The sequence below is a fragment of the Mobula hypostoma genome, chromosome 1 (assembly GCF_963921235.1).
Source record: "Mobula hypostoma chromosome 1, sMobHyp1.1, whole genome shotgun sequence".
NCBI classification, from domain to species: Eukaryota; Metazoa; Chordata; class Chondrichthyes; order Myliobatiformes; family Myliobatidae; genus Mobula; species Mobula hypostoma.
Window position 1 is genome coordinate 146,370,048 of NC_086097.1, and position 20,028 is coordinate 146,390,075.

The 20,028-nt window shown below is 39.1% G+C and overlaps 1 protein-coding gene across 1 annotated transcript in view; it reads right to left on the reverse strand.

The window, feature by feature from the left end:
- The window catches only part of LOC134351436 (serine/threonine-protein kinase OSR1-like), a 147,983-nt gene that overhangs the window by 75,711 nt on the left and 52,244 nt on the right, over positions 1 to 20,028 (reverse strand). Inside the window, exons 3-4 of the mRNA XM_063057559.1 lie at positions 3,918 to 4,026; positions 2,676 to 2,817 (exon numbers count right to left, since the gene is read on the reverse strand). Of these exons, the coding sequence (XP_062913629.1) occupies positions 2,676 to 2,817; positions 3,918 to 4,026 (251 nt within the window). The remainder of the gene's footprint in view (positions 1 to 2,675; positions 2,818 to 3,917; positions 4,027 to 20,028) is intronic.

The window sequence follows — 20,028 nt, forward strand, 5'->3', positions numbered from 1 at the left end:
GTGCCCTGACCAATCAAGAATTTATCAACCTCTGTCTTAAATAGACATACAGACTTGGCCTCCACAGTTGCCTGTGGCTAAGAATTCCACAGATTCACCACTCTCTGGCTAAAGAAATTCCTCATCTCCTTTCTAAAAGGACACCCCCCTATTCTGAGGTTGTGTCCTCTGGTCTTAGCCTCTCCCACCACTGGAAAAATGTGGAATTAAATTTACAACAGTCAAGAGTTAGAAAGAGTAGTGGGGTAAATATGCATCTTTGAAATACACCAGTGTTGAAAGTCAGTGAGAAAGAGAGACTGACTGCGGCCTCCTGATAAGCAAGCCGAAGATTCAGTTTCAGTTGGAGGTACAGAAGTTCCAGGTTTGAAATGTAGTTATTAGTACTGAGAGAATGATGGTAACTGATCAACAGTAGCCTGACATGTCTTGCTGTTGCCTAGGTGCTCAAGATTGGAGAGCCGTTAGATTGCATAAACTGTTGACCTGTTGAGGCAGTGGGTGAATTGCAGAGGGTCCAGCTCTTTGCTCAGGTGGGAGTTATTTCTAGCCATATCTAACCCCCCCAAGCATTTAATGGCGGTAGATGTGAATGCTACTGGGTGATAGCTGCTCACCCTGCTCTTCTTGGGCACCAGAATAATTGATGGCCTTTAGGAACAGGTCAGAAATTCAGACTGTACCATTGAGAGTTTGAAGATGCCCCTGAATACTCCAGTCAGATGGTCCGGAAAGTTTTTCAGTAACTGGCCAGGTACACCACCAGGGCCTAATGCCTTGAGGGTTCGCCTTAACAAGTGTTTGGACATAGGTCTCTGAGACAGAGAACACACACACCCCACACTTAATATCTATTCTACTCTTTTTCACAAGATGAAAAATTGATGTCTCCCCCTTGTGATTGTTCTTTTTCATCAATTTTGATTTAGAGCAGGGGTCCCCAGACTCCTTGGTTAATGGTAAGGGTCTATGGCATAAAAACCCCATTTAGAGTTTCTTACATAATGCAATCTACAGTAACTTTCTAGAAATACAAGAAAATAAAGTTAAACACAAAGGAGGAAATTAATGTCAGAACCAAGATGAGAGATCTTTATCTTTAAATTCCATAAGTTCCAATCAACCAATTGGAAGGCAGTGGTGAATTTTGGAACTGATTTTTGCCTTTGCCATGAGGTTGTCCCAATGATAAGGGTCTCATTGCAAGTCCTTTTGTGGAGCACAGTGTGGTGCAGATTAGTAGCCAATTTTTGTCTTGCAGATAAGAATACAACGTCCATCCTTGTGTGCATTGGTGAATGAGTCAATGATTACCAGAACTCAGGTACTGAGCAGGTTGAATCTGCATTTTGCAGTTCAACGACTGAAATTTGGGTGATAATTGTTCTTAAAGAGTATAGTCATCACAGGTTGATCAGCTTTCCATTAACTTCACTCTCAATGTGGCAAGAAGGATTTTGAGCAAAGGGGGCACTAACTGGTTCTATTATAGACCTGCTGGTTAGTGCCACAGCTTGCATAACCGCAAGACCATCAGACCATAATAAATAGAAGCATACATTGTGGAGCAAACTGAAATCCATACTGCCATTCAAGGACCAGCTCTTCAATCACTGGGAGGAAACATTTGGGAAGAATGATGGTGATGATCTTCTCTGTGGCTGATTCCAGAAATAAAAAATAAGACCGTAGATTTATAACTCAAATTCATCAACATCTTCAAGGCAGCAGTACCTCAAGGCAGCAGCATCATTAAGAAACCACACCATCCAGGTGATGCCTTCTCTTTACTACACTAAAAATGTTTTAGTGACTGCTTCTTCCCTTCTGTCATCATATTTTTGAATGTTCCAAGAACATAAATCACTTTTTTTTGCACTATTTACTTGTCCTACACTGTATTGCTGCTGTAGGAGCAACAAATTTCAGGACACATGTTGATGATAATAAAATTGATTCAGATACCATCTGCTCCTAATCATTGCTATTATTTTTAAGCCTTGATCTCCTTGGCAGAAGAACCAAAGATTCTCTTTCCACTTGTTAAGTATGGCAACCCTTAAGTTGTGGACACCATAGCTCTTGCAGGCTGGGAGATGACATTATCTTCGAGAATTGCCTTTGTGAGATCATTGGAAGCTTCAGTATTCATCTCCTTGCGACAATTGGTAGTGGCATCATGAGACAAATTGATGGAATTCGATTCCAACCACAGTTGCTTTCAAATGTAGAAGATATCACAGCCATCCTCATTTTATCACAGCTACACTATGCTGACTACCTTCTATGTATTTAGAATTCATGTAGTTAGAATTCATGCATTTCAAAGATTCTGCTAAATAATCAAAAATGAGGACAGAGTTTCAAAGCAGGACTGAAATAGTAGTAGGGCTTTCCCAGAACACTCAGATAAATCTTAAAACTACAGCTGAAGATCACTTTTACTTAGGTGATACTCAAAGGAAATAAAAAATAAAGTATTCTCAACATAGCCACCATAGGTATTATTGTACACATGGATCATCAATTTGTTTTACAAAATAGCTGACTGAAATCTGTTGCATCACTGAGTGGCTCAGAAGAATTGTTACTAAAAGAACATAAAATATTCAAAATGGGAAAGCTGCATCTCCAGCTCAAACTCACAATCAATATTTAAAACGCACTTTTCTTACCTATGAATCTGCCCGTTCCTGTGCAGATAATCAAGCCCCTCCAGTACTTCCTTCAAAATGGTAGCTATGACAGTCTCCTCCAAAACTCCATTTTTGTGATCTCCCTTTGCTATCACATGTTTAATTATATCTAGTACAGATCCTGAAACAAAACCGAATGGGCAAAATAAAATGAATGAACCCAAATTTTACCAAGTGTAGCTGAAACATGCAAATGTATATCACATGTTTTATAATGCTCTACATTGTTAGTAAATGGTTAGAATCTGGTTTTAATGATGCATGTTAATCTTGTTTGACCATATCCTTTTGTACATAAAATATTCAACTTCAAATCAACTTCATAATAGGAAAAAAACATTAATTTTAAAATAAAAGCAACCAAGATATTGTGTGCTTGTCTAGATGCAAAATAATTTACTTTTTACAGATCCACTGTTAAAAATCAACTAAATTGGCCTGTAAGAATGAAGTACTTCTTCAGGCCCCCTACTCCACAAGACTGAGTAAAGAGTTAAAAGCTTCCAAAGTATCTTAGGGGTGACATGGAGATGAGGAAAAGAAAACAGCAAAGTAGAAAATAAGCCAATCTCTTCCTCATGTTTTTTGTTCTTAGACACACTGCAGTATCATGTTCACATGGGGTTACCTTTAAAAACTTCATGGCCTAGTTTGGGGCATAGGTGTGGAGGTGGTAATAATATGCAGAAATAAACAGAATTCTGGGCAAGATACATTGAGTGCACTGGTATTTAACCCACAAGCATTTACCTGTACTTTTAAGGGTAAACCAGAGACAATTTACTGAAATTTAAGCCATTTAATTGCCAAATGGCTGAAGTAAGAACACACATTTACATTGAATTTGAATACATTTCTTAATAACTAGCAAAATACCAAAGCTTACTACATTTCCTTATTTTGGGGTAAAATACAATTCATCTGAACAAACAGTTCATTGATTCTAGTTAGCATTAAAATCTAACTAAAATCACCTAGAATTGACCTGCATGTGCTCAACTGGCAAGTACGTAAAGTGAAAGGCCTTTAATGTGCAGTGTAAAGACTGAGGAGGATTTATCCACACCGTCGCAACCAGTGGGTAAAAGATTCCTTCCCATACATAACCAAGTTCAATTGAAGCTGACTGGCACAGAATTTAAAGCAAGCCAAGTCAGCTTTAAATAAATTTGGATACTTGATCTTTCCAAACATACAAGTTTTAACATTAAAAACACTTACCACCACTGAGCAACTTCATTACCAACCAGAGCTCATCCTTTACCACAAATGAGGTATAATATGACACAATGTTCCTGTGATGGCATTGGCTCATTGCTTGAATTTCTTTCTGTTGAGAGAATACAGGAATATCCATGAGTCACCAAAAGCATTTTCCTAACAAAAGGGGCAATTTGCCAAAAATAAAATGGGAAGTGCATCAACCTCAAGAGATTCACAAAGCTTAAGGGAGCTTAAAAGGGGTAAATGTGTTTAAATGATAAAGGTTGCTGCACAATAAATGCTTTTTAATCTGAAAATCTGAAAATAAAATATTAATAATTGATCTTTATTTCCACTTGTAGCATAATACTTTCAATTCTGCACGTGAAAAATTTTGTCATAATATTAGACAAGCACTGGATATGACTCAAATGAGTTTCAGTCTCTCAAATTGATAGAAATGGCATGGCAGATGAAATTAAAATGTTTACTGCTTTTCTCTTCATACAGATGCTTTCTGATGTATACATCATTTTTTTTCAATTCCAATAATCAGAGTACATGGCATTACTCTAATGTAAATGTTATTGTAGTAACATTTAATTGAAAGTATGCTGTTATCAATGGTTCTTCAATCCAGCAGTCAGGCATCATTTTAGTTGACCCGTGTAAGGGTTATGGTTGCAGACATGCACTCCGTGAACAAGCAAGAAAAAGTAACCTACAAAACATTTGACAGCATGGTATGTAATGGGTTGAAATAGCTTTTCATTGTAAATCTCTGTAACTCCATTAACAATTCTCCATCAAATTACCATCGATATTATATATGACTAGAAGGAACATTTTTGATTTCTTAACCACCAGTCTGTCCTTAACATGATCACCATTAACTTTAATCCATAGCAGCCTACACGATGCTGAAAATGCCAAAACCTTACTAAGAAACAAGACCACTTTGGGAACAGGCAACATGCTGTTGAAGTTGCAAGTTTCAAGTACAAATTCCATACATCTAGAAGTAGAGTGGACTTGATCTTTGTTATACAACTTCATAAAATGTAAACTGCAGCACCAGCTGACACATGTGACCTTTCTCTACACCGCCCCCCCCCCCAAAAAAAGAAACCTTTTGACTCCAACTGGGATGAACTGGAGTACTCTTATCAAATTTAGTTGGCTACATCCATTAGCTTCATGGGAGCTTGCAAGTGGTGATCCAAAACAAGATGTCCACAACAGCAACTCTCAACGAAGACCAACATCAGAGAAGTCTGCATCATTGCCTGGATACTTCTATCAATTCATTATCACAATGCTATACCACACTAACAAATTAGGTTACAGCGCCTAATGGCAGAGGGTAAGAATGACCTCGTATAGTGGTCTTGGGAGCAGCGCAGTCGTCTTAGTCTATTACTAAAAGTGCTCCTCTGTTCAGCTAAGGTGGCATGAAGAGGTTGAGAAACATTGTCCAGAATTGCCAGAATTTTCTGTAGGATCCTTTGTTCTACCACAGCCTCCTAAAACAGAACCAGCCTTTCTAATCAGTTTATTGAGCATGTTGGCATCACCCATATTGATGCCATTGCCCCAGCGCAGCACAGCACAGATGATTGCACTGGTGACAACAGACTAGTAGAACATGTACAGAGGAGGCCTGTATACTCCAAAGGACCCCAGTTTCCTCAGGAAGTAGAGGCGACTCTCATCCTTCTTGTATAGCCTGTGTTGGTGCTCCACTCAAATCTGTCATCCAGGTGTGCCTCTACGTACTTGTAGGTCTTCAGCACATGCTAGAGTTAAGAGATTGAGTAGCCAGGGACTATACCAACTGGAATTAAGAAGAATGTGGACAGCTTACAGAAATAAAATTATGAAAAATAGAGATAAGAGATAGATGAGCTCTCATTTTATTTGCCTTCTGTCTATGATTATTTCATTCATTGCATCTTCTCATTACAGTCATCTGCAACTACTGAATATCTCCAGCAATTTTTGTTTGCATTTCAGATCAGTAATTTATTTTTGCTATTTGAATGAAGTCATATTTGGAAATCTTATATCAGCTTACTACTTAATTCAGGGTTTTAACCATCGTCCCCGTGCCGAAGAAGCTTTCAGTGTCCTGTCTCAACGACTACCGTCCTGTCGCACTCACATCCATCATCATGAAGTGCTTCGAGAGGCTCGTCATGAGGCACATCAAGACCCTGCTGCCCACCTCATTGGACCCCTGCAGTTCACGTACCTTCCCAACCTTTCAACAGATGACGCCATTGCCATCACTCTCCACCTGCCCCTAACCCACCTGGACAAAAAAGACGTACATTCAAATGCTGTTCATAGACTTCAGTTCAGCATTCAACACAATCATTCCTCAGAAACTGATTGGAAAGCTGAGCCTACTGGACCTGAACACCTCCCTCTGCAAATGGATCCTAGAATTCCTGACTGGGAGACCTCAGTCAGTCTGGATTGGAAGCAGCATCTCCAACACCATCACACTGAGCACGGGGGTCCCCCAGGGCTGTGTGCTCAGTCCACTGCTGTTCACTCTGCTGACCCACGACTGTGCTGCAACACACAGCTCGAACCACATCATCAAGTTCGCCAATGGCACGACCATGGTGGGTCTCATCAGCAAGAACGATGAGTCAGCATACAGAGAGGTGGTGCAGCGGCTAACAGACTGGTGCAGAGCCAACAACCTGTCTCTGAATGTGAACAAAACAAAAGAGATGGTTGTTGACTTCAGGAGGACACAGAACGACCACTCTCCGCTGAACATCGATGGTGTTCACCTGGCAGAGAATCTCACCTGGTCCCTCAACACCAGCTCCATTGCAAAGAAAGCCCAACAGCGTTTCTATTTTCTGCGAAGGCTGAGAAAAATCCATCTCCCACCCCCCATCCTCACCACATTCTACAGAGGTTGTATTGACAGCATCGTGAGCAGCTGCATCACTGCCTGGTTCGGAAATTGCACTATCTCAGATCACAAGACCATGCAGCGGATAGTGAGGTCAGCTGAGAAGATCGGGGTCTCTCTTCTCGCCATTACAGACATTTACACCACATGCTGCATCCGTAAAGCAAACAGCATTATCAAGGACCCCACACACCCCTCATACAAACTCTTCTCCCTCCTGCCATCTGAAAAAAGGCACCGAAGCATTTGGGCTGTCACGACCAGACTATGTAACAGTTTCTTCCCCCGAGCTATCAGACTCCTCAATACCCAGAGCCTGGACTGACACCAACCTACTGCCCTCTACTGTGCCTATTGTTTTGTTTATTATTTATTGTAATGCCTGCACTATTTTGTGCACTTTATGCAGTCCTGGGTAGGTCTGTAGTCTAGTGTAGTTTTGTGTTGTTTTACATAGTTCAGTGTAGTTTTTGTATTGTTCATGTAGCACCATGGTCCTGAAAAACATTGTCTCGTTTTTACTGTGTACTGTACCAGCAGTTATGGTTGAAATGACAATAAAAAGTGACTTGACTAATGTAGAATGTGCTTCAATCTGAAGTCAGAACCAAAGAACATGAGGTGAAGCCACAGAAGACTTTGAAGAGGCTAGTGACATGGTGAAGATAGGAGAAAAATAAGATTAGCACTGAAGAGAATGGGGCATGATTTCTTGCAATAACTGAACAGAGGTAGACTAGAAGTACCAATCAAAACTGGCTGAGCAGTGGGAGCAATTGAAAATAGTTGGAAAATACATGATAACAGGAGATAGAAATCTACCATGATTTTTTTTCCACATAAGCCTGAAAAACTGAAATTCACAGGAATTAAACAAAGTAGAATGCAAATAATTATTCAAACAGAAACTTGGAACTCCATATAACGAAATAAAAACTTAATTTAATTATTCAATGATGTGAAGATAAAGTATACATTTCTAACACAAGGCATTCTATACATTTGATATACATAGCAAAAGGATAACTAGAGAGGGTAGATCACTCGAGGACAAAGGGGGGAACATTTGTTTGGATGCTGAGGATGTGAGTGAGGTTGTTAATGAGTACTTTACATCAATATTTACCCAGAAGGACTGTGGAGATCAGTGCTAAGTATATTGAGATGCTCAGGTGTTGAAAGTTAGAAGTGTACTGTTGGGTCTCTTAAAGAGTGTTAGGGTGGGCAAGTCCCCAGGGCCTTATGGGATATACCCAAGATAATTAAGAGGCAACAGGAGAGATTGCTGGGCCCTGACCAGCATCTTTTTTATCCTCCCCAGCCACATGCAAGGTCCCTGAGATTTAGCAAGTAGCTAATCTTGTTCCATTATTCAAGAAGGGAACCAGGGATAATCATGGAAACTATAGACCTGTGAGTCTGATGTCGGTGGTAGAAAAGTTACTGGACAGAATTCTTAGGGATAGGATTTAAGAGCATTTGGAAAGCCATGGCCTAATTAGCGAGAGCCGGCATGGCACTGTGCAGGGCAAGTTACATCTTTCTAACTACATAAAAGTTTTTCAATGAGGTGACAAGGGCGATTGATGAAGGAAGAGCTATGGATGTTGCTTACATGATGTTATTAAACACGAGAAAGTCTGAGATGCTGGAAATCCAAAGCAACACACACAAAATATGATACAGATAGATGGGGGATTCGTGGTTAATTGGCCATTTGGATTCAGAACAGGCTTGCCCATAGAAGAAAGATGGTAGTGGTGAAAGGAACATACACTTTTACCTGCTAGACTAAGTAACTTGGATACAGGTCAGAATTTTGTGAATGGAGGCATGAAAAGCAGAAGTGAAAAGCAGTCAATGGGGACAAAATTTTACAGTGCAGGTTAGCTTTAAAACACAGGGCAAGACAGTAATGCAACTGTTACTAATGCTGCATTATGGCTTCAAGGACCTGGTTCAATCCTGTGTGGAATTTGTACATTCTCCCCATTAAGGTTACTATAAATTACCCTACACTGCGAGTGTAAAGAAAGGGGCTCTGACAGACACACCAGTGAAATATGCTGAAGACCATGGGGAAAATGACGAAACTAACAAGGCTACACTGGGAGCTATCATCATCCTAATAGGCTGAATGGTCTCATGTTCAAACAGAAGTAAACAAACATCCATAAGCATGAGCGGAGAACTTTGAGTGTGAAGAATAGATGGGAGGTTGTCATGTCTCTTGACCCCTCTTTTGTCACCAAATTGTCAAATTTCAACATTTAGGACAAGATAAATTGACATTTTTAAATACATTGGAGAGCAAAGGAATCTTTTTGGCTCCTCTTAAAACTCCAACGCTCCAACTTTCTGGTACTGAACAACACCGTTTGCAATAATAGTGCCATATTTAATTCAGGAACAAGACCAGCAATGCTCAAGTTAGGACCCAATATACCCTTACGAAAGTCTGTGTCACAACACTCCTTCGAAATATATCTGTGAGATTTACTGAGTTAAAGTCAAAGTTTACAGGTGAAATTACATCTTTTTCTGACACCCAAGGAGTGAAAATACAAAAAATATGTAGCTTCATACACTCTGGGGTGGAAATGAGTTGACATGGAGAAGCTACACACATCAAAAACGCTGGTGAATTCAGCAGGCCAGGCAGCATCTCTAGACGAAGTCCTAACGAAGGGTCTCCGCCTGAAACGTCGACTGTACCTCTTCCTAGAGATGCTGCCTGGCCTGCTGCGTTCACCAGCAACTTTGATGTATGTTGCTTGAATTTCCAGGATCTGTAGAATTCCTCGTGTTGACATGGAGAAGCTGCCTTATCTAAAGGATTTTTTAAAATACATGGCACCTTCTCGAATTTCAAGTTCATTAATGACATGATTGTTCCATTGTGATAGACTGTATTGCCAACAATGCTGAGATGGGACATCACAAAATTTGCCCAAGGTATCAAAACAACTCAACTCTTAACATCAGCAAGATGAAAGAACTGGTAACTGTCCTAAGGAGGTGGAGCGGGAGGGAGAAAGTAAAAGAAGGTTGTAGGGTGGGCATTTGATTTTCCCTACAATAGCTCTCCTTAATGAAGATAGTTACTTATGAAAGTATACAAATTAGAGATTTTCATTTCTTTATGATTTATCCAATACCACAATATACAAAGACCAAGTAGCACAAGTTCACTTACTCCTTCCTGACCAAGAACTCAATCTGTTTAGCTGCTGTAATATGAACATAGTCCAGTGCTTCAGAAAAGGCAGCACCCATTATTAAGGACCCCCATCAGTCACGGCATACCCTCTTCTCTGTTACCGTCAGAAAGGAGATACGGAAGCATGTACTCAGCTATTCAGACGCAGTTCCTTCCCCTCTGCCATCCGATTCCTAAATGGACATTGAACCCATGAACACTACCTCACTTTTTTTTCCATTATTATTTGTTTTTGCACTATTTTTAATTTAATATAGGTATATACTTACTGTAGCTGATTTACTTTATTTTTCTATATCATGTACTGCATTGTACTATTTCTGCTAAATTAACAAATTTCATAACTTGTGCTGGTGACATTAAACCTGATTCCGATTCGAAAGCACATGAACAGGCCTTTTGGCCCACCAGTCTGCGCTGACCAATACCGCCAAACAAAACTACTTCCAAGTGCCCAAATACGATTCATATCCCTCTATTCCCTATCTGTCCATGTGCATAATTGCAAGAAAAAGTTTGCAAACCCTTTGAATTACCTGGTTTTTGCATTACTTATAAAATGTGGTCTGATCTTCATCTAAGTCACAATAATAGAAATACAATCTGACTAAACTAACACACAAACAATTGTGCTTTTCATGTCTTTATTGTTATAGTGCTTAATCATTCAATATCCAGGCTGCAAAAGTATGTGAACCATTGTATTTAATAACCAGTAGAACCTCCTTTAGCAGCAAAACCTACACCAGAAGGCTGTGGAACATTCAGGTGGACTTGCAAACGTGCAAAAGATGTGCAGCAATGTTTTGTTTTAAAAAAAAGAGCAGTGGTATCCTTTGTGATGTCCTTCCACAAACACTATTCTTGTTCAATTTAAAAAAAAATAGGGGACACATGAACAGAGACTTTAGCAAGCTCCAGAAATTTCTGCACCTCTTGCTGTTACCCTTGGGTTCCTTTTCACCTCCTTCAGCATTGCACGTTGTGCTTTTGGTGTGATCTTTGCAGGATGCCTACTCCTAAGGAGAGTTTCCTCCATTTGTAGATAATTTCCCTTACTACGGACTGATGAACATGCAGGTCTTTAGAAATACGTTTGTAGTCTTTTCCAGCTTGATGCATCTTCTAAGATCTTCTGAAAGTTGTTTTGATTGAGGCATGGTGCACATAAATAGATCTTTCTTGAGAAGAGCAGAATCTGTCAGAAACCTGACTTGGTGTGTCTTTTTTAAAAATAGGGCACGGCGTCTCTACAATTCACACTTCAAATCTCATCTCATTGAGTGGAACACCTGACTCCAACTAGCTTTTGTAGAAGGCATCACCCCCCCCCCACATAATTTTTTTGAACCAACACTGATTGTTCAAATGGTGTGTTCAGTATTGACGAGAAGTAGTATAATTGTTTGTGTTACTAACTTAGGCAGATTGTGTTTATCTATTAGTGTTACTCAGATGAAGATCATACCACATTTTATGAGTAATTAATGCAGAAAACTAGGTAATTGCGTAGGGTTTGCAAGCTTTTTCTTGTGACTGTATATGTCTCTTAAAATGTTATTTATATAGAGATACAGCACAGAATAGGCCCTTCCGCACAATGAGCCACACAGCCCAACAATCCTAGCCTAATCACAGGACCATTTACAATGACCAATTAATCTACTATCATATCTGTTTTGTCCACGGCCCTTAGCAGCATGGTTGAATCACCTACTACTCCATGTAAAAATTACTTACAAAACTCATTTACTTTTAAATTTACCCCTTATCTTTAAACTCATGTCCTCTAATATTTGACAATTCAGGGGGGTGGGGGAGGAGGAAGAGACTGTTTGAAATATATTAAATTACCAGAGGCGTACCCTATCAAGTTGTCTTCAAACTCTGATGCGCCAGATAAAATTAACCACACCTGCCCAATCTTTCCTTAGTGCTGATACACTCCAATCCTTCTGCATCCTCCCCAAATCCTTCATATTGTTTCTATAGTGTAGGGACCAGAACTAAACACGATACCGCAAAAAGTGACTTAAGTTTTATTCAGCCAGAATGTGATTTCCCAACTTTTAATCTTAATGTCCTAACTAATGAAGGCAAGAATGCCACGTCTTCTTTAAGAACAGAGATCATGACAAAGCACATGTAGCTGATATTATAAACCTGACCACATACTCACTTCTGTAACACATTTAGAACATTCTGATATCGGCTTTCAATAACAGCATTAAATCACACAGCAAGATGTACAGAACAATGGATCTCCACTAAAATGACGACAGTTGATTCACTGGGATCAAAATCATCGGATTTTAGTAACCTTTCAAAGGAAAGGTTTCTTATTCATTGTTTGGGACCTCAGCATTTCTGACAAGGCCCGCATGTTATTGGCCGTCTCTAACTGAAGTCAAGAAAGTGGTGGGGTGGGGGGGAGGGGGTGTCTTGAACTACTGTTACTCTTCAGGCAAAGTTACTCAGACTGCTGCTTGGGAGGGAGTTTGGAGATAGAAGGTATAGGTACAGATGAGAGAGGTACCAAGGATTAATTCTGAAGACCAAACTGGAAAAACAGATTTCGTTTCTATGCTGAATTCACCTTATTCAAAATTACAGAAAAGCAAAGCAGCTGATGGAAAATAAAATCTGGAGAGATCAACATGAGGTGAAGAGATAGACTTGGATATAATCATGTATACACAGGAGACATTTAGGAATATCAAGGAAGAAAGCAAAGAGTGAAATCTTTCTATTTATACTTCTGCTGAGGCAAACTAACCAGTCTGACACCAGGTTAAATGCCTCAAAGACTACAAATTAAGAAACTTAACTTTCATACAAACCTTTTAACTGAGGAAAAACTCCCAAGATAACAGACACCCAAATGAAAAATTATCAGAAATCTAATACTTATGATTTAAATGTATTTCAACAAGGCAGTAACACTCAGAATCTTAAATTAAAACTCAAGGCAATGCTTTCAGTAAGCTTCTTCATCAGAGCAAATGCTACAGAGCTAAGGGCCAAAAACAGGAAATGGGATCAACATAAAAGCATTTAGGGCTGGCCGAGACACAAGGATGAAAAGTCTCAATCTGTACCTTTGATTTCAACAAACTCTAATCTCATTGAAGGACAGATTATTTACAAATTTGGTGTCTGATTATAATAGAAACTGTTCACTTTGAAACAATGTAATCTCATCATTGTGATCACTAGGAAACATGGAAGAATAAAACAAACAGTCACACAAATGAATGTACAGCTTTGGATATTTAACTTGGTTATTACAAAGAGTACAAGTATAACTCTTTGACATAAGATCACACACTGCTAGGCTAAAGCTGTCAATTTAAGATCTCTGCTGTGATAGTCCGGTATTATATTAAAGGACAAAAGCGCAAGTGGCATTCTACTGCTACAATTGCATCAATGGTATTACTACTCAGCCACAAAAATTCAGCAAATAAATATTTTTTTTTAAAATCGCTTAATAGTAAACTAAACAATATACAATTAAATAATTAGTAGGACTTATATGAGTCGGGTGGTTTTGGAGTTCAAGCCCCTTCAACAAACTCATACCAAAAGTTAACAATAGCTTGCTGGATTCTGCTGCAGCTGTTACTAAGAGGACTTCATATAGTGATAGGCACCACTATAGCATAGTCGTTAATGCAGCTCCATTACAACTCAGCCGGAGTATGAAGTTCAATTCCAGCGCCGTCTGTAAAGAGTCTCTGTATGTCTTCCATGTGGAATGCATAGGTTTTCTCCAGGTGCTCTGGTTTCCTCCCAGAGTCCAAAAACATACCAGGTAGGTTAATAGATCATTGTAAATTGTCCCATGATTAGGTTAGGATTAAATCGGGGTAATCGGGGTTGTCGGGGGTTGCCGAGGTAAAGTGGCTCGAAGGGCTGGAAGGGCCTACTCCGTGCTGTATCATTAAATAAATGAAATACTTACAGTCAAGATCAATGGCATTCTGTACACGTCCTCATACGCAAGGATGAGAGGTTTTAAGAATAGGCTGCAGCACACATTCCAGGAGGTGCAAAGTACAGTTATTACGGGCCTGAAATGATTTTTATCTTGAAGAAGCCCAATAGCATATCTAGTTGAGATGCTGCCTCAGCGTTCCAGTGCTGTCTATGGAGTTTGCACATTCTTGCTATGACTATTCTCCAAGAGTCAAGTAAGTTGCCTTTAGTGTGCAAGAGTGGTAGAATCTGGGTGAAGGGCGGGGGGGGGGGGGAGTGATAGGAATTTAAGGAAGATCGATTACAAGGAAAATTAGTTGCAGAATAGGATCGCTTTGAGGTAGACTCAAATCAAAAATGTGTAATATAGAACTAAAAAAACTAAATCTTACTCAGAAAAAAAACAAACATTAATTCCATTCTGCATCATTACTTGACAGCTACCCTTTTTTCTATCCTCCATTTGCTTCATCCTTGGAGATCACACAGTGGAACATCAATAACTCCTCCTATTTATATTACCACATGGATGGATCCTGATGTTTTGGATCCGAGGTTCTTCAGAAGTCAAGAATGAGACACAAAAGTTGCTTACTGCCATTTTAAAAAAAGTTAATCACTAAAAGAACAAATTAAGGGTAATTCCACTGAATTTCCATAGATAACTGTTAACAGAAGATGGCCTCCATTCAAGTAATTTGAAACCTACCATTGAAACCAATAAGTTTCCAGAAAAATACAGAGGAACTGTAACCACTAGAAACCCCACTGAACAATTAGATTTATTTTATTGAGATACAGCACAGAATAGGCCCTTCTGTCTCTTCAAACTGTGCTGCCCAGCAATCCCCTAATTCAATCTTGGCTGAATCACACAACAATTTTTCAACGACCAATTAACAGTACATCTTTGGACTGTGGGAGGAAGCCGGAGCACCCGGAGGAAATCCCCGCAGTCACTGGGAAAACGTACAAGCTCCTTACAAGCAGCTGCGGGAATTGAACCTGGGTCACTCATACTGTAAAGCGTTGTGCTAACCACTACACTACCGTGCTGCCCCAGCTGGTAATTATATAAATATAAACAAGCACAAGTTAAATAAACAAGGCAAATAATTATACAGTACAATCCAACACTATTATTGCAGTCTTCTTACACACAATCACTCCTCCATTTTGAACATACACATTGCGCAATCATGTTTGCTTTTTAGTTCAATAGTGCAATCCAATCAAATAATATTTTTTCTCTAATGATTGCTGCCCCTTTTCCTCAATTTCAGATCCTCTTTCTTTTACTGAATGTAGAGAGAAAAACGGGTTCAAGCTTTATCGTTAAACATGGGCATGAAATCAAAATTACCTTTTAATAAGTGCTTCAAATCAGAAGCATTTTAAAATCAAGTGTACTTATTAGTTTTGATGACTAGATTCTACAACTTGTATCCCATGCTGACCTTCCATAGCTTAGACATTGCTGGTCTTGGCAAAATCACTGGTCACTTCAATGCACATCATTGCCCCTACCAACTCTTAACAGCAATATCGATAACAATATGCTGAAGCAGCTCAGGAGGCCATACAGCATCTGTGGAAGGAAATAAATTGTTAGTGCTTCGGGTTGAAACTCTGTATCAGTACGGGACCTTGCGGGGTTTCTCCAGATTCCAGCATCTGCAGTTCCTTGTGTCTCCCACAATAAAGATAAACTATTTGTATAACGATTTCCAGGTAGGAACCAGTCTCATGGTAGCTCATAGGAAGTAAATAAATTCCAACACTAAACCACACAAGAATAAGCTATAGTAGGCCCTGTTAATGCAGGCAGTTTTAAGTTTAAAAGGAAGGGAGCGAGGTAGAGGTAGGGGATAATAAGTGAAATTCAGAATTCAAAGACCTTTCTAGCACAAGTGTCAAATTGAATTGATTAGACTTGCTATTGATAGAGCATGATTACCTTTGGAAGTTCCAAGATGAGACAATTATAGCAATAAGATCAATGTAATGGAAATATATGAAAATGTGGATAAAACATTTAAATGCACTGTTTATCTAGAAGCCAACACAGATTAAGGGCAACAGAGTGTTGGATGACTATGAATGAGCCATAACATTGTTCATCCAAAGACTACAGGTTTCCCCCGCTATCTGAAGGTAGAGCGTTCCTAAGGAACCTTTCGTAAGCCGAAATGGCGTAAAGCGAAGAAGCAATTACCACTAATTTATATGAGAAAAATTTCTGAGCGTTCCCAGACCCAAAAAATAACCTACCAAATCATACCAAATAACACATAAAACCAAAAATAACACCAACATATAGTAAAAGCAGGAATGATATGATAAATACACAGCCTATATAAAGTAGAAATAATGTACATACAGTGTAGTTTCACATATCAGAATCGGGAAGATTTGGCCAAAAACTGATTTGTAGGGAAAAAACTGGGACGTACACGCATGCCCGCGCAAGGCTTCATGGTCATAGCAGTCTTTCTCGGGGTAAACACAAGTTTAAAGTGGGGGACCTTTTTTCGTAAAAGCAAAAATCCTCTTCGGATTCTTTCGGTTAGCGAAAACAGGTACTAATGTAGGTCTCTTGTAAAAGTGAAGTGGCATAAAGCGATCTTTCATAAAGCCGGGGCACCTGTAATATGTAGTTGGAAATTGTCATATGATATTGGTGTGGATGTGTGATTAAAACCTTCTGATTCCAATGTGGCACCAAGCTGCTGACATAGGAACACAAGAAATTGGAGGAGTAGGCCAACTGGCCCGTTGTACCCACTCCGCCATTCAGTAAGATGATGGCTAATCTGACCATCGACTCGTCTCTACCTACCTGCCTTTTCGCCATAACCCTAACAGTGTGGTTCATATTTATAGTGATGCTGCAAAGATGATTGGAATTGATAGCTGTGGTTGAAATCAAATAACTTCTGACCTTCTCAACACTTAGCTGAAGGCTCGTTCATTTCTAAGTGTCAGACAAGTAGTCTGAGGTGAAGTGAGATGGTGGAGAGGTACAAGATGGTTTTATTAGTCAGCGTATGAATATGTTTTCTACTCAGATATTCACCTCACCACTGACAATAAACAGGAGCCCAGCCATATTAGAAACACTAAGTATTGGAATGGAAGCAAAAATGAAAAGCTTTGGTTGCAGATGGACAAATAAGTACAATATCAGGTAGGTACAATGTCATACCAGTGAATGGCATTAGCAAAGAACAGGGAAGGAATCTTTTACGATCAGTTTGTCAGAAAAAAATTTTAAAAAGTGAAATAATAGGCTCAAAATTAAAATAAAAAAAAATTGACTGGTTTAAAATACATGGAGGAGCATGAAACTTCCTTGCATTCTGTGTTCCTGAATAAATGATATTATTAAGGAGGAATCTAGAAAATGAAACTCAAATTTAACAAGTGCATGGGTTTCAATACAAAATTAAGATTCAAGATTCAAGATTCAAAGACTCAAAAAAACTTCATTGTCATTCGAACCATACATTAGCTCTGCAGGGCAGAATGAGACAGCATTTCTCAGGGGCAGTGAAAAATAGAACATTTTTCACATAGTTAAGCAGAGTTGAATTTCTATTAGCAATTTTTGATTGGGACTATGAAAACTGTAAACCTCGTTCATAAAGCACCCCAATATAACCATGTTCTCATGATCCATTGTTTTGGTCGGGAAATACTGACTCCTAACAAAGAAGAAAATTCACGTTTACAGAGATGCTAATAAATTACAAGAGCATTCACTGGTATGGAGCCTCCATTGTACAGAATCGCAAAGAGACTGCAGAGAGCTGTGGATTCAGCCAGCACCATGATGAGCACAACTGTCCCCACCACTGAGATATCTTCAGGAGGTTGTGCCTCAAGAAGGTGACATCCTTTACTAATGGCATTCACCATCTGGGACCTGCCCTCTTGTTACTACCATTGAGGAGGAGTTACAGGCACCTGAAAACTCACACTCAATGATTCAGGAACCACTTCTTCCCTTCCGCCATCAGATATTTGAATGGTCCATGAGCACTATATCATTATTCCTTTTATCTTGGACTATTTATTTATTTTGTAACTCCTAGTAATAATGTATCTGCTGCAACACAGCAATCTTCACAGTATATGGTACATGTGTATACAAAATGGTAGGATGCATAGATAAGAGTAGACAGTCAGCGCCTTCTTCCCAGGGTGTTGGTAGCTAATATAAGAGGGCATCCAAGCGATTGGTGGAAAGTATAGGAGGGATGTCAGAGGTTACTTTTTTTTATATATGAGTGGTAAGTGCATGGAATGATGGGGTGGTGGTAGAGGCAGATACATTAGGGACATTTAAGATACTCTTCATTAGTCACATGGATAAAAGGAAAATAGAGGGTTATGTGGGAGGGAAGGATTAGACTAAGGTTGGCACAATATAGTGGGCCAAAGGGCCTGTACTGTGCAGTACTGTTCTTTGTTCCATGTTCAATTTAAGTCAGTGACAATAAACCAGATTCAAATTGTGTAGTGGTAGAGCAGAAAGCTGAACCTCAGAAGTGATCATTGGAAGATAAAAGGACAAGATCACAAAAAACAGTAAAGTCATTTTCTTTATTCATCCAGGAAGCGTCTTTCGGATCCAAACCTTATTCCCCAATTTGTCTCCACTCCAAAAATCTATGCTCACTTATCAATGATGAAGTCTGAAAACAGGCCATCTTTTCTTTTACAAGTTTGAAAATGTTCCCTTTGCCAGTATTTTAAATGTTTGACTTAATTTAAATACACTTCAATCAATTCTTTAAAACTACAAAACAAAAGTTCATGTCAAGTCTCTTTCAAACAAGGGTAACATGTCAGTTGGCACCATCTCTAAAGCTTGAAATATTTCTATCTCCAGCAATTTGACTTTTTGACTCATGTTTCACCTGTCTAAAGCTTCTAAAGATCGTTACAGATTACAAAAAATACATATCAACACAATTTTCCTCTAAGCAACATTACATACCCTATGAATTTTTGGATTTCACATAGCTTTTCTTATTAAGTAGCTGAAATTGCAGCCAGTGCAAATTCTGCCAACTGGTACTGATATGGACTAAGGAGAGTCTGTGTCAAGGTTGCTCAAGGTGTAGGAGCTAGCATAGAGGTAGGGTGAGAAAGTACATCACATCTAATTATGCAGACATAAAGGAACCACATCCACATAGCAAACAAATTCTGATAATTTAAGACCAACAACTTTCATGTTCTTAAAGCCAGTTTTCCACCTTTAATATTACTCAGAAATTCAGTAGGTGTTGATTCAAAATGTTGACGTATACCCAACCAAATAGCCCAGTCTTTCCATGGCCATTGTTGATGCAACAGTCTGAGTCAAAATTAGCTGTCCCATGGCAGAAGGTGGTTAATTCATGTGGAATTAATAACATGTTAAAACTCTTTAGATGGTGTGCATATGATACCGAATTCTTTCCCAACAGAGGAGATAAAAGATTTGAGCTATGGATAAAGAAAGGTCTTACAACCTACCTCTCATTTATAGATAAAAGAGTATTACAAAGTTTCCAAATCCTGCAGGACAAACATGGCCTAGAACATGACGACTTTTTTAGGTACCTTCAAATACGAAACTATGTTAACCAGAGTTGTAGATATACAGACCTATCAACAGTAGAATTAGAATTTTTCAAGATTCTGAATTCGGCTTGCAGTTCAATACCTAGTAAATCAGTTTCTCGCCTATATAATGCACTCTCCCATGCTAAAAATGTAAATACACTGTATATTAAAGAGAAGTGGGAGAAAGAAGCGGGGTTGGTACTTTCAGAGGAGGCTTGGGGGAAAATCTGCTGCTTTCAATGGTCCTCGACCAATTCTTTGACTTGGAGAGAACATTGTTGGAAAAACATTATAAGATACTTCAAGACCCCATATCAGGAAAAATATAAAGATACAAATGTGATGTGTTGGAGAAGGTGCGGCTCCAAGGAGGCAAATCATTT